At 37.4% G+C, this 16,289-nt stretch overlaps 1 protein-coding gene across 1 annotated transcript; it reads right to left on the reverse strand.

The window, feature by feature from the left end:
* Nucleotides 1–828: 828 nt before the first annotated feature.
* On the reverse strand, nucleotides 829–14,605 carry LOC139132860 (ciliary microtubule inner protein 2C-like). The gene is made up of 4 exons (XM_070699177.1): nucleotides 14,404–14,605; nucleotides 12,497–12,770; nucleotides 9,703–9,818; nucleotides 829–1,733 (listed from the first exon to the last, which is right to left on the reverse strand). The coding sequence occupies exons 1-4, from the start codon at nucleotides 14,472–14,474 to the stop codon at nucleotides 1,592–1,594; spliced, it is 603 nt and encodes a 200-aa protein (XP_070555278.1). The 5' UTR covers nucleotides 14,475–14,605; the 3' UTR covers nucleotides 829–1,591.
* Between the last annotated feature and the right edge of the window lie 1,684 nt (nucleotides 14,606–16,289).

Here is a 16,289-nt window from a genome sequence, read left to right on the forward strand (position 1 = left end):
TGTAAAAGTATTGATAATTTTATATGTCTTTCGTTAGAAGTAAATTATTGTTCTGTACTCTGGTCTTCTCAGTATCAGTGTTTACGCACAGACAAATTTGTCTGTGGTTTACGTGACCATATAGAGAAAAAAAGCCGACAACTTGTAACTTTAAAATTCCCAGAGCACTGCCACTACAAACATATTTGTTTGTTTTATCTGACGTGTTTCGTCTCTCTCGCAAAGTAGCAATGTTTTGGGTCTTTCTTTACTGATATGTTTCAACTTTTTGTTTCAATCACAATTTAAAGCACATATATATTAGTTCAGAGCACCGCCCATTATTTAAAGTCCATGTTGACGAATTCTATGTTTTTGATACTGACTATGGTACTATACAATGACATTTTCGTCGATTTTCTTTCGGTTCAGATGTCATTAAAAATAGTTTGGTAATATTTTACGATTCATTTATTTGTTGTTTGTTCTAGTAAATCTTGCTTAATTTGTCTGTTTTTTGTTTTGTGACGATCATTTAGTCAAATAAATGAGATAACGATTTTTGCATATTTTCAGTGTACTTTCTCAATGTCACTATTTTAAATATATTATTTAATTTTTCAGTTAGTATTTTATCAGACTTTCCCCTTCCCACACGCACAACTGCCGAGAATATTTCTGACTTTTAGGGTTATGACGTCAGTGAAAATCTGGGCTGCTAGGTACTTGTGTCTTTCCCATTTTCAGATATACACAGAAGGGATGGTATGCATATTATTGGTATTATTTTTGCGTTGATGCTGTACTTCAATATGTTTGTAATAATAAAAAACAAGGCTGACAAACATCTTTGTATTGTAAACACAATTCTTTATTTACACTGTATTTTAAAGGACTGTATGGCATGATATTATGAATGTCCTGGCTAAAAAGTCCATTCTAGACTTGAAGGGAAAATATTTACTATTCTGTGCTGTATAGGAGGCAAATTTCGATTCGTCACATGATTTTTGTCAAAAAAATGAAAAATATACCTCAGCACTTGACGGAATGCAGCGCGCATTTAACAAAAATCCGTTCCTTTTAATCTTATGAATCATGGAAATATGATTTTTAGGATTAAAAATCACACTCTTTTGAAAAAAGTAGCCTTTGTCATACATCTTGAGATCATAATCACTTTCGTCCTTCCTGTCACGATTTTGAGACTCCGATAGACAATGAAGGAATAAGCCTATCATAGCTTGCGATAATAGTCGCTCTTCACTCAAGGAACCATACCTGATATATTTTAAAACTAGATATCACTTGATGGCAAGGGCATTCATCGTTGGCGTAGATTGTGTCATAGTAACTGCTGACATTTACGACCGATTACGTATAGGCAATGTGTTTATTCCGTGTGTGCTATATGATAATAAATGTGAATACACTCAAATAGATTTCTTACTTATCAAAATAACCCATACTATGTCCAACTTATTCAAGCATAAGCGATATTAACACGTGATGGACTGAATAAAAACTGTACAACAATGTCAGAGAGAAAAAAACGAGAACGAAAGAAGAGAGAATCCAAATTTACACATTTTTCAGCAGACGAGAATCGTTCTTAACGTCTTTCGAAGTGTACATCTCGCATTGCTCGGTCGCGGACTGAAGATTTAGGGAGATATTTTCCCAACAGCCGTCTCTGAATTCCGATTGGCACGTTTGGTCTGTGAGCTGAATCCAACGACTGGCTTAGTTGTATCCTGTAAGTTTGACAATAATAAAAGTGGAGAGTGTTATTTTGTGTAGAGCGTTGTTTGCATATTATGCGGGCATACCTGTACAGTGTAGTTTCCCGGATGAAAATAGGTTTTGAAGGACGAATCTTTATAGGAAATTAAACACAAAACAAAAAACCGAACAAAAACACACAAAAAAAACTAATAAAAAATGCACGCAGCTGTATTTAGTGAGCCAAAAATATACACAATTTTGATGAATTTTTCGTTTGAAAATTACTCCTAAAAAATATACATTTCCGCCTTGTGCTGGCGGTGGATCATGTGCTTCCGAACAATGCTTGGATGATAGCCCGGTACATGGTACAGTGCAGGTTTTGTCCTCAATGACCCGCTACCGAAGCGTTTGATGTACTCCGACATAAATCCCAGTATTTTTATGAGCCTTATATAATTGTGTGAGAGTTCACGAGATAACATTTTGTAGTCGACAGGACATCAAAACTCGATAGAAGGTGTTCGAATATTGTTACTTCTTCACAGTGGCATGTATCGTATGTATAGCAGTGAGTTGTCAAAGACATATTTTGAAAAAGTTCGGTGCCCCGCGTTTTACCTTTTGCAAACATCGTATGCAAATTATGCAATCAATTATTACACTTTGTTTAAAGAAAGTAATCTGATTACAACCAACTGGGACTTTAAAGGGAGGGTGTCATCGGAACTCTGCTCAAACGTTGCCGGGGACCGATGGAAACACTTTATCTAAGGTACTGATGAACGTTAAAACATGTTTGTTAACAATGAATACCGTAAAATTTAAATGTTGCAGCAATGTTGACGTGATGCCTCTGGATACCATGCATGAAATACATTTTATGAACAAGAAAGTCGCACACGCGCAGTTCCGACGACACCCTCCCTTTAAGTATTGTCATGTCCTTTCGAGACACATTGATATTTCAGCATCCCTCTTCAAATAGCTTACACAAGTATGGCACGCGGATTGCTGACTTGGCTGTTAAGATGCATTACAGATTTATCACTAAAGTGACAGAAACTACTGAGTCTGCATATTTCGAATGTTCTTTTTGGAAGAAATATAGAATCTTGCAGTACGGTGGCGCCATTTTATAACGCATTTAACAACATCAATTGTCTTAAACAAGTGAAATTTTTAGGTGCAAATATCACGAAGGCATTATCTTGCATTTCTAAACGCAATTCAATGGACTTGGGTAAACTACTGAACCAACCACGGGGTTGTTATCTATATATACCGTGTGTTCCAACATACCACACTGTAGCTGTAATAAATCATTTATTGCAGGTAGTTCTCGTAATCAGGAGCGTTGAGTCGGCATTGACAGAGAGACAAGTTCCAATCCGAATAATGGCATTTATCTTGACACAGAACACTGTCAGCCATTAACGACAAAATTATGCTTCCGATATGATTGTCGTTCGTTGCAATGCTCCAATATATCTGTCCCCATTCACGGAGGGATTTTGGAAAGATTATTGTACATACATATACCATCAGATACTTTGTACCCGCAGCTCGACTTCCTTCCACGGAGCATAGCCGTGGCCTGCAAGTGAAGCTGACTTGGACCGTGACAGTGTCAGCACCTTTAAATCATCATGGGACTTGTGACAGCAATATTGCTCTCAGAATGTAGCAGGGGTATAGTACCCTCTACGGGCGTGACAGTGTTTCATCGCTAAGGACGAAAACGCTTTTCTATCAATACTCTAATCACTCACTGACTCTGTGGTATTGACGTTATTTTTGTAAGATTTACATTCCGCGACAAGGTGTCCGCTTCAAAAAACACGACAGGGCGTTGGCCACAGTGAACAAAACGTTTCACTTCCTTTGCATTCTATGACAACTCCGACTGAGAAATGTCACGTCTTTGGATCGCGAAAATTCTACCTGCATTCTCATTTCAACAAGCCCATCTATTATGATTTAAGCAACAACAAAAAAAACACTAAAAACAAAGAAAAAGTCAAGGAATCAAGTCTGGCATTCGTAATGGATCTCTCAAGACACTGGGGCTCCAACGGTTACATCGTCCTGAAAGTATATTTTCGGTCGATATACGGGTCTTTATAAATTGCAGTGATAGGGATAATTTCTTAGATTCAGATCTAACCGTGTGTACTTTTTTACCAGGGTAAACGCATATGACATGTTTTCCTCCGTACTTCCTATTAATTTACGTGTTACATATGATTGTTACTCTCCTTGTAACGCCTAGAAAAGGCTCGGTGTCATAATAGCGCTGATCACGGCTACGGCTACAAGCTGCACGCCCGCGACATCGGAAACTGCAGCTTGAAATGCGGACAAATTATCAATGTTGATGGCCGCATTTGCAGCTTGTACTCTGAGTCGTGAATATGTCTTTCAGTATCCACTGTTACACTAGTAGTCGCCTACTGAGATTAATTTTCGTCATTCTTGCACTCGTAATTTTCAAAAGCGTAATCTAAAAAATGCGGACAAATATTTATCTTTGAATACTAAAAAGAACATCCAATTCGTTGTATTCCAAGGTGTTTCATTTAGCCGTATATTTTTGTTCTGAAATTACCAAACCCCTTACAATAAACTGAAGAAAGTGGACACATTTATATATTATCCGAAATAAATAAGTTGTTATATTTGTTAATTTTATTTAATTTCATTGTGGTTATTATCGTGTTGGAACGACACATATAAGTCGACATTCCAACAGCGTAGGAACTTGAACAGCTCATCGACGGAAAACATTAAAGTGCAACTAAGGATGTCGCTAGGTATGCTTAGAATATTTTTTGAAAGATAGTGGTACCACGTACGTACAACTGAAACCGCTGTGGAAACATCGCCCGGTAAACTTGTCACAAAGGATTGTTGCGGTGCAAAATATCAAAACATATTAAAAACTATATAACAATACAACATGAGCATGTGGTGTGTTATAAAACACCTATAGCCTGGTCTTTATTCGGGCTATAGCGCTCGTCTATTACCCCTCGTGGCCGTGTGTTACCAGAAACACATCGCTATACCCCTCGGCCTACGGCCTCGGGAAATAGCGATGTGTTTCTGGTAACACACGGCCCCTCGGGGTAATAGACGGGCGCTATAGCCCTCATGACCAGGCAATAGGTGTTCACTATCGTGAACATTTCGTTGTGTTGAGGGGATGACTAGAAGTGCGCCACACACGGTGAGTCAATACGAAATTCGATGACAGTTGTACGTTTATACATGTTGCATTACCTTGCTTTTGGTTCATTTGAATAGCCGTTAATTGTTTTAGTTATCAACAAATTTGTCTCATATGAATAACATCATGATTCATATCTAATGTGTTTATACATATGTTACTTGAGCACAAATTGCATATTCAACACCGCGCCAATTTCCGTTGTCCCTGCTAGAGGGCGCGCTACATACTGGGAAGCACTGCCAGCTAATCTACCGGTCACCAAAACTGAGGTCGTCAACTGGCCAATTTTGTTTGTCTTTGACGAGAAGATTGTCACAGCAATGAAAATGAACTTGGCCGAGTAGAGTAGTCATTTCTGTCATTCATGCAGAAAATTCTAGGTGTAGAATTCAAGCTACACAGCCACAATCTGACTTAATCTTTTTTTTTTCATAAAATCATTTTCAATTTATAGCCTTGAAGACAAAGAGATTTTTCCAGCAAAACAGAAATATTCATTGATTTATCCTTATACACCTGAAACTGCAATTTGTTGTGGCTGAAAAGTCACTGTCTATAGTTTTTGCGGTCAATTACAATGACAGAATGTTTTGAACCATGAAGTGGAGCAAATACTATGTCGTAATGCTGTGTGTTGACATTGTGCCATTGAAAACAACCATGGATTGTGCATGGGACTATCCTGTATGGTGCATCAATGTCATAGTTTGTTGTCTGTGTGTTATGTAGTGATGGTTGTGTTTTTGAAATTGAGCACTGTGTGCAGAGTTTGAAATTGAGCACTGTGGTGCAGAGTTTGAAATTGAGCACTGTGTGCAGAGTTTGAAATCAAGCACTGAATGCAGTGTACAGAGAGACTGAAGTAACAAAATAAAACAAAACATGCATGAAATGTTAAACATTTTTCCATTCTAGTTTAACAATTTCCCACTGGCATTACTGTAATAAACACTAATATAATAATATCGTAAGGGATATTTCTTTGATTTTCAATGCTTAAATCAAACCTACATTTGAGTTTTTCAATGTTGTCTCCGCATGTTCACTGAAAGGGGGCAATGTCTGCCCTATTCATCATAATAATGGGGCAGACTTGACATTTTAGGGGGCAGAAACATCAGCAAATACACAGGTCACTACACTATGTGTTCGGGTCACTGTCATATGGGCTTATTTGCTTGCTGTGTTTTATGTACGATTTCCGCACTGTCAGTAACTTTTAAAGGGCAGAAAATGGCTTGAAATGTGCAATTTGCACAATTGCGCAGTCGATACCCTGCCATGAAAACATTTCACTCTGATACATTGCAATAACAGCAGCATTGATAAAATCCCTGTTTGATCTATTTATCCAGTGTAAGGTCAAGCTTGAATAATTTGCTATACTTTTATTTATTTCTCCTTTTACATAATGAATTAAATGAAATGTATGTAGTATACTTAATCTTTAATCTTGAAGGACATAACATAAAATACGACACATTGTGATGAAAGTACAAAAGAAGATTGACATGAATAACACAGGAGAGAATATAAAAGAACATTAATGACAATCAGTTTATTATTTGGACTTTTGTCATTCAGTTTAGAGTTATTAGTACAGAGTTACATGTACAAACACTATGGAAGTATTGGTTCAACGCTTGTATCTTTGCCACCTAGTTAGAATTTTTAAAAAGCTAGATATTTGTTGTTCCATGGACAATTGAAAAGCAAAGAACCATTGTGGTTGAATATTATCCTTGCAGAAGATGGAAGAGAACATTTGGAAGCCACTATGTTACTTGGCATGGATCATAAGATGCATATAGATTAGTTTGGCACATTTCAAAAGACAGATTTTTTACCAAAACTGGTCAAATTAAAACAGAGTACTGTGAAGAGTTGTCAACTGTCATGCATATTTCAATTCTAATGACAGCATTACAATAGACTGAACAGTCCGTGTGACAATGACCAGAAATTTCAAAAATATTGCACAGCTTTCACTTTGAGAAATACAAGTCAGACACAAATTTGAGGCAAATTTATGCATCATTGTTCGACATGTATTCAGGCACAGCGGCAAGACTGAACTTCCATGGAACAACAACAATCTCAACTCTGTGAATTTTTGTTCAGTAGTTGTCAATCACTATTTTGTAACAATAAAGCAGCATTTTCTATCTAGTTCTTTCACTATTTTACATATTTAAATATGAATATTAACAGAATATTTAAAAATGTTAGCATTGATCAAGAGTAATGTACTACACGCACTAACAGTTAAAATAATGATGGTATATTGTACCTAATGTCATCATTCTTGTTATTTCTGACAATAAAAATCAAGGGTTTACTGAATGGAAAAGATAGACTGACACTGAAGTAATGTAGGCGAAGTCAAGAGAAGTATTATAAGAGAACTTTGCTTGATTTCTAATATCTACAATGTCTGCAATTGTCTACATGGTTATCTATTGTAAATATCAATAAACTTTGCATCTGTTGTACACAGTATAGCAGACTTGTATATTCTGGGATAAAAACAATTTATCTGAATTTTGTGTATTTACATGACAAGGGATTGTGACGACACTGGTTGAGTTGCATGATGGGAAGGGACATGCACAAGAGGATTATACCAGAGATTACTTTCAGACTTGCTCTAAGCTGCTATCAATTTTACTGCAACTAAGTTAGAATAGTTTAATCAAGAAAGGGGGGTGGGGTGGTTTACAGGTCATACGTGTTATTTGGAAGGGTACTCGAGCTACAATGTCAGGTTTTATACTAAGATTTGAAGAAAGGAAAGGTGGGTATGGCCAGATAGGCACTACAGTATTGCACGGGATACAGTGTAAGGTGCTGTATGAATTGGCATGCAGAGTGAGGTCAAAGGGTGTGATGCGAGTGCAAAGAACTATGGGTAATCTGAGGTGTAGGAGAATATGATATCTGGTTCAATGCTGTACAAAGCAACATGAACCAATGAATTGCTTTGCAGATTGCATTATACTGTTTTTAAGTTAGAAAGTTTTACGCTGTAAATAAGTTTTACAAATCTTTTCCATACGTATGATCATGATTTCAGTAAATTCAGTATTCTACATGATTGATAATGACATTAACAACAATGGTCAAATGCTATAGGTCATTGTTAGGTCATCATCATATATCTTTGAACAAAAATATCTACATGTTCAATGTTTGAACTCAACCACCATCCAGTGTACTGGTCTAGTATCACCATGGTGTATACTGGTCCAATATATATCCATTGTGTACCGGTCCAGTATGACCATAGTGTACTGGTCCAATATAACCATTGTGTACTGGTCCATCACCATAGTGTACTGGTCCAGTATGACCTGGTCCAGTATCACCATAGTGTACTGGTCCAGTATCACCATAGTGTACCGGTCCAGTATCACCATAGTACCGGTCCAGTATCACTATAGTGTATACTGGTCCAGTATGAACTGGTCCAGTATCACCATAGTGTACTGGTCCAGTATGAACTGGTCCAGTATCACATAGTGGCTGACTGTGGACACAAAAGTGTCAGAGTGCAATGAAAAACATTTTTTCAGTAACTGCAGAAAGTTACAACACATTTTACTGCAAATCAATCATCTATCTAATATTCTTAGTATTTTGCTTTGAACCAGCTATCCATGACATCAAAAGTGCAACATTTTACTACTTACAGCATTAACATTAAAGTTGTCTGAAATCTCCAACATGTGAAATTAATTACAGTTGGAAAGTACATGTACAAAACTACGGCCCAGGGGAATTGACAAATAATCATTATACCAATGCCTTCTGGAGACAGGCTGTCAAGAGCATTATTTTGTTGGTTTTAACATCATTTTTGTTTTCATAAATTTCAGAGATAGCATTTCATCCATTTTTTCAACACAGTATTTATTGTTCAGTAAGGTGTTGTACTCTGGAGGTCAAGGGTCATACAGCAAATGATACTTTGAAATAAAACACATTTTTGAAAGAACTAATATTCACTCAGGTTCAGTTTCATTTCATGACTTGTGACACTTTAACTGCAAAAATGAAGTGAAATCACAACACTGCCCTACAGGAATTGGCTGCAAGTCCTAAGAAAATTAATAATATCATTGGATACAGATTGACACTCCTTTTAAACAGTTTTAGATAGGTGTAACAGTGAAATGGACCAATCACAGACAATCTTTTAAAAGCTGCAGCTAGCCTTATATATAGCAGTGTTTTCAACCTCTTCAATGATAAATCAATCACCACAGGTTCATTTGTGCCTTAATTGCACTCCAATTTTCTTTGTTTCAGGTCATGTGTCATTTCAAAAGTAACAGACAGGGCCATAGAAATGACAAAAGGGTGTGACAAAATGTCTTCAATGAATGCATTATACTAACAAAAATTTTGGAAAAACTTTACAAATTCCAAAAAATAAAAATGTGACCCAGGAGTGAATATTAATCCTTGTACAAACACAGCAATCACATGCATAATATGTTACATGCTATTGTAAAAGATACAATATCCTCATTGTTACCTTGTACAAATTATGTTTCCCTAATTTACCCTTAGCATCACCGATAGCTCACTGTGATCCTATCCCTATTAGTGAATGACATGCACAGTAGAACTTGCAAAAGAGGTGTTAGTGCAAGACTTGAGTTCAAAGGTTAAAGTTGACAAGGTTAGACCACATCACAGCAAAAACAAAAAACACCAGTCCCAGTTATGTTGCTTTTCACGGCACACTCTTGTCCACTACTTACAAGTAGGCAGATTGTTTCTTGAACTGCTCCTCAGCTTTGACAGGTAACATGAAATAGTCCACCCGCTGCATGGTTCCAGTACGGTCTTTGTAATGTTCACGGTGCTGTTGTGCAAGCTGTAATATTGCAAGGCATATTTAATATGGTTATAAGATTCAACTCAATGAGTGATATTTTGACTAAAACATAGTTGCCACTTCATTAAAGTGTAAGCAAATTTCATTCTTATTCACTGATGTATTTTCTTAAAGGGCCACTAATGCTAACTTCTGATAGTATTTTCACTTTTTAAATTTTGGATGTGAACCATAAATTCATTGTTCTACTCCCCAAAGCATGCTGATATACACAGTATCCAGCTTGTCAACTCAGCCAATACGTTTGTAAACTGCATTGTTTTGTTGAAAAGTGACTTCTGGTCTAGACTAGAATTCAAATATAAACAATAACAATGCATTTTACACATACAAAGGCTAAGTTGACAAGCTAAATAGTGGGTGTTTCAACATTCTTTGGGGAACAGAATAAGATGTTGCAATTGATCAATAAGTAAAAACAATGAAAAAATCATCAAAAGTCAGCGTTACTGACTGGCCCTTTAACATGAGTGACAAAACTTCCATAACATGCCTGCAATTCTTTTGATTAACAGTGGTTCAATGTTGTAATATAATTCCTTGTCAGTTTTCGGTAAGATTTTCATAAAATTCATAGAAATTAATTGTATGGCATTGTGTGTTACTTGCTTATGTCTCTTTTCTTCAGTTTATTACATAAACCAATGTCAATCCTCAGATCAGGTGTGATACAGTGCATTTCACCTAGGTACCGTAACTCAGTGTATGAGACGGACACATTTCACCAACAACACAAACGATTAGCTTGGGTATCACGACACATTTGAAAGTCACCGACTCATTGATTAATTAGAGTAAACCAGCATGAGGCACTCCACTCTGTCTAGACTGAGAGATACACTTGATCTACAATGTGTGGCTTTTTAGTTAGTTTTTGTTGAGAATACCTTCACCTCTTGAACTCTTAGCTGAAATTGTAAAAGAAACAGCTACATTGTAGATCAAGTCTAGTCAACTGTTTATCTCTCAGTCCAGACAGTGGCTCCCCCATGCTGGTTTACTGTAATTAATCAACAGGTCGGTGGCTTTGAAATGTGTCCGTGATACCCAAGCTAATCGTGTGTTTTGTGGATTGTGTCCGTCTCATAGCTGAGTTGGGGTACCTAGGTAAAACACACTTTATTTGTGTGCTGGTTGTGTTTGCATTGCAACACTCTCAATAATTATTAGCTGACATTTCGCTGCATTTAAATATTCATTGTCAAGATGCTAATAAAATGCTGAACAGTACAGAGATATCCATGCACGAAAACAAATGATTATTCATGTGAAATACAGCATTATGCAAACCACACTTTGTAATGTACACCATCAGTACTTAAAGAGGCACTCCCACTTGGTAACATTTTTAAAACACATGTTCTTAATGCCAACGGTCGATATTTGAGGTGGCGACTGCGCGCGGATCGCGAGATATCGATAAAAACATGTCATTTCCCGAGCATATTTTTCATATCCGGAAGTTTTACGATCGTTTCTGATTATGACCCAAAATCCCCCGAAGGTTTGTTGTTGTGCCGATTGACGATATTCTGGGGAGTCCATAATAAGTTCGAACGATGCAATTTTACCTCCCACTGCGAAGACTTTAGGCCTATATACAGCATTATGCCTTCACTTGAGGTAAGCTTTTTTAAAACTTCTCCTTAGTTTTTGTCGTTTTCATTATTCTCAATCAGTTCTATTATATTTTTAACCAATACCACATAGATATCAGTTTTTACATGTAAAATATTATCCGCTTCTAATGACTACATTTTGTCGTCTGCCACACAGTTGCGTGTGGTTCGATACAAAGTGGCCGCCGCGTGGTATGCGTGCATAACACGCGGCGGCCGCTATGTATCAACCGCACGTATCTGTGCTAGTCACCTATGCGAATTCTGGTGGAATTAGCAAACTTTGTTTTCCGTTTTTTCTCCGAGTCAGTAAGACTCAGCTTTCCCCCACGGGGCATGACCGATCACCGATGCGGGTAGTACTGTGGTGTACAGCAGCGTTAGTGTAGACTCGTACTCCATAGCTTAGTTGACAATGACCCCAGTGCCGAATGTTCGATGTTCGGAAGCTGAATTTAGGTGGGCCACCGGAATTCAAACTTTTACTTCTTTGAGGACATGTTTTTATTGATATCTTGCGATCCGCGCGGTCGCCACGTCAAATATCGACCGTTGGCATTAAAAAAATGTGTTTAAAAAATGTTACCAAGTGGGAGTGCCACTTTAACATCCACCATTGAAATAATTTCAAGTCAACACAACAATCAAATAACATTTTATTTTTGTATAGCAGTCACAGGTTGTAGACATTTTATAGTGCAATACATTTTGATCTTGTTGGCCTCATTTACTGAATCATTATAATTTCTCCAGGGCCTGTTTTTTTTATTTATTTATTTATTTATTTTAATTCAGTAGGCTTTGACCAGAAGCCTGGATGGAATGCATAGGTGACCATTACCTTTTAAAAAGCATCCCTCTACAAACATACAAAAACAGTAAATAATTTCAATAAAGAAATAAAAAAAAGAAAACCAAAAAAGAAAACCAAAACAAACACTAAGCAAAGAGTATACAAGCCCGTTAACTATATTGTTATTGCAGGGATCAAGCGATAACCTGAAAAAATTGAATCGCTAAAGGGTATGAGAATATTACCGTATCAAATTTGGAAAGGTCTTCCTCTCTATCATACTGAAGGTTACTCAGTTGATACTTTGGTGCTGTTCTGTATCGTTCCCTGGTACGATCCCTGGCACTCATCACCAAGTCCGGATTATGTGAGTATATCGTTGGGAATTGTCCACCTGTGCTGTAATTACTTTTGCTGTTGTTCAGGGTCGCTGACCTGTAGTCCTGGAAATACTTGGCTGTGGCATGGCCATAGGTCTCGCCGTAGTCAAACTTTGTGGTAGGGCAATGACCTTTGTACCTAAGGGTGGGAAATGGATGCAGTACATGCAACACAAACATTGGTTAAATCAAACTGATGAAGAAAGCACCAAAAATTAGTTTTTAAAATTTTGAACCTAAGAATGTTGGCCAGCTCAGTCTATAATCTATAAACCCACCTAGCAGTGTCATGGAAAAAAAAGACACTGACAGCGAACTCATCCAATCTGATTAAAATCTGGTGTAGAGATGGGTCAGTCTTTTACGCTATCGTGTTACTGTTTTTTTTTCTGTGGTCCTCCCCTAAGACCCTAACATCATAGCATAAAAGACCCATCCATCTCTACATCAGATTTAATCAGATTGGGAACTCATTTTAATCTATATACTTATGGTGTTACATAGCCATGTACCCCGTGAATGAAATATAAAAGTTTGCCTTAAAGTCTGATTTGTGAATCGAAACCACCTTACTGGTAAATGCCACAAATTACGGACTTCATTGATGAGTGATAAGACAAGTACTAATACAGCATACAAAAAAAAAGAGTGTTAGCATACAGAGTAAAACATTTTACACAATATCAGTACAGACTATTTTTGGGAGGCTTTAATAGAGTTCAAATGATTAATGAGAATTCATATCTGTAAATCAAATACCAGTCTGTTTTACAATGAACACTTAGTGAGAAATGATCTTCTTCTTATACTATGAATTAACAATGTTTAGGTCTGTATGAATTTTTCACCCTAACCCTCTCCCTATACTTTACATGCAGACTGTGATCTGAAATACAAAGTTTAATAAACATTTTCTCACAATCGTGGCATTCTTGCTATCCCAATATCAAGAACTAGCTGTCAAAATCAAAAGTTAGTTTAAAACTAGTAATGTTTTAAAGTTTGCAGTGTTGTTCATAACACAGTTGGTTTACCCACCGTCCCTCCACCCATGGTGGTTTACCCAAGGTACTGTCACTTTATGTGTTACAAGCAAGTTCTGGTGGGACTGCATGGGTATAGGGAGTGCACGGTTGATCTCTAACAAGTGTTTAAGTTAAAATGTCTTTGTAAAACCTCTACATCTCAGTGACTTTAAATATCTGGTTGGTAAATGAAAAGAGATTTGACACACTATACCAAAACAAATACACGTAGCCACCGATAATGGGTTTCCAGGAAGCTCAGTGCAATATAGAATGTGAAGGTAGCCAAGACAGGATACTGAGAAATTTAATAAGTGTCGTATTTCTGCTGATAGGAGAAAATAATTGTCAAGATGTGTAACATGTAAACAACGTGCACTTCTGAGATATGGTGTTGATGCTCGACAAAGTCAATTAACTCGGTGTTGTTAACTCCTGGTCAAAAGTATGTGTTGTGATAGCATTTTCCAAAGGTCAGTAAGTCATCAGCGCCATAGTTATGTATGTAAACCCTCTACAGATATTGGTATATAAAGCCTATTCGGTTATGCGCTCTAGATCTGTAAACCTTACGCTTCACATGACTTGGTAGCCCCCGTCAAAAGTGGATTTCAGTTATCCACGACTCAGACATGACTGTCTGAGACCATGGAGGTCTCTACTACCTCCATGCTGAGACTATCATGCATGTAAACATATGATGCACAGTGTGATCGAAGTTCAGACAAACTGCCAACAAATACTTACCCAGGCATGAGCCTTGGTGGTATATACGTTGCATTGTGCGTCGTAATCAGGGTGCCAGCGCTCCTCGACATCTTTCTTCGAGCGTGGATCGCTTTTTTTCCGCCAAAATTAAAATGTTTTGGGGGTCTAGAGCTTGCTTGTGATCGTCTCGGTACGGTAACACAAGGCAATGCGGAAGTGAAGTACGGGCTTGTGGGTAAACACTGGTTGCTATGGACGTGTGTATTCATTCACCGAAAGAAGTTCGTCATGATAAAGAATAAAGGCACCGACTTTTGTGAAATTTCAAATAATTTGAAGAATATGGAGAGTTTAATCAATCATGAAACTTCGAGATATATGTTCTGTGATCGTAATTATTGCTTAAACCTAACATGCACTATATTATCTGCCGGCCGCCCAAGGAAACAACTCGACTGAGACTTTGGAAAGCGTCCGTAGTAACATGAAGTCGCGCCCTCTATGGCCACTATATCAATGACACAGGTTTGTCATGTTTTAGGAATATTGTCCTCGGATGTAGGTGTATACTATTAGTTATGTACATGCTGTAAAAGCGAACAATTCAAACGCTTGTTTGATAAGGCAGTAGTGAAGAAAATATATGTAAGTTTGTTGCGCCCTCTAGATCTTTTACAATGATGATGCAGCGACGCATAATTTTTTGGGGATTATTTTTCTTTTTTGAGGGTCTTGTGTTCAAGTCGTTTGTTAGAGATCACATCCACTCAAGAAAATACGAATTTTTACATGCAGGGTTAATTGTCAGCCATATTTCGCAAGATGAAAATGAATTAAGATGAAGATGAATTAAGAATTTAAGAACTGTAGGCCTACAGTGCGTAGCTTATATGTGATCCTTTTAGATCGCCGTCAACATTTTACGTCGTGCCCAATGCTGTCACAACTTGAAGCAGACATGAAAAGGGGCTTGGTGCAGGTCGTTTAGATCAAAGTTTGGCTCGTGAACGTAGAAACAAAATGTATTTTTCCTTTTAGGCCCAATTTGATGCTCGCGAGCATGAGAATGAAAGTAAAACTTTTTTGGCCTATCAAAAAAGCTGAATTCTGTATAATACCTTGAGTAAAGTGGCTGAAGGTCAAACTTGAAAGACGACTTGAAGTTCACTTATGCGAGAGAGCAACATACGTTTTAAAGTTTCATGTAGCTGTACGTGGCAGGGCTGTGTGTTAAGGGCTACCGAGAACTGCGTTAAGGGCTACCGAGGACTGAGAGTTAACAGTTACTGTTAACACACAGTCGAGTTAAGTAAATTCGACGAGCGTTATTCATTTTTCAAAGGATACCGTGCTCTGTTTTACGAATTTTATAGGGAGTAAAGAATACCTTGATGGAAATCTCCCAAACACTAGGCCTACCTGAAAATACCCCAACTTTACCTAATTTATCTTTAGCATGATAATCACGAGTTGTCAAGCGTACCTCCATATTCAGGAGTTCAAAAGCATGTGCTGGTGATCCAGAAGTATTGCCAAAACCACGGTCCCCTGCCTGTGTATGCTCCATCCATGTCAAGGGACCGTGGTTAAATTGATCTGCAAGTAGTGCACCCAGTCAGCATGCTAAAACTGCCAAGAAAACCAGACAAGTATCTTAGAACTGAACCAGAGGCAGTTAACATTTGCGTTTATATTAATATTGCAATCGCACTTGTTCATTAAACTTTGAAAATCTCGAGATTTTGTTGAGCATTTTAATAATTTCGATAGTCTTAGGGGCGATATATATTATTCATTGGCTCACATTTCAGAAATGAATTATTAAGTGTTGAACAAATCATTCAAATGCTAGGCATAACCTGATGATTTAATGTTCAATAGCCATAGGTTAAATAGTCGATAAAGTTCAGTGAATTTGTTAGTCT

Source organism: Ptychodera flava, chromosome 5, assembly GCF_041260155.1.
Source record: "Ptychodera flava strain L36383 chromosome 5, AS_Pfla_20210202, whole genome shotgun sequence".
In the NCBI taxonomy this organism is placed as follows: Eukaryota; Metazoa; Hemichordata; class Enteropneusta; family Ptychoderidae; genus Ptychodera; species Ptychodera flava.

Coding starts and splice junctions, on each gene's coding strand:
- LOC139132860 (XM_070699177.1), bottom strand. CDS start 14,474: ATGTCGAGGAGCGCTGGCACCCTGATTACGACGCACAATGCAACGTAT. Junction 12,771..14,403: donor CCACCAAGGCTCATGCCTGG/GTAAGTATTTGT, acceptor TCCCACCCTTAG/GTACAAAGGTCATTGCCCTA. Junction 1,734..9,702: donor AAGAAACAATCTGCCTACTT/GTAAGTAGTGGA, acceptor TCAAACTTACAG/GATACAACTAAGCCAGTCGT.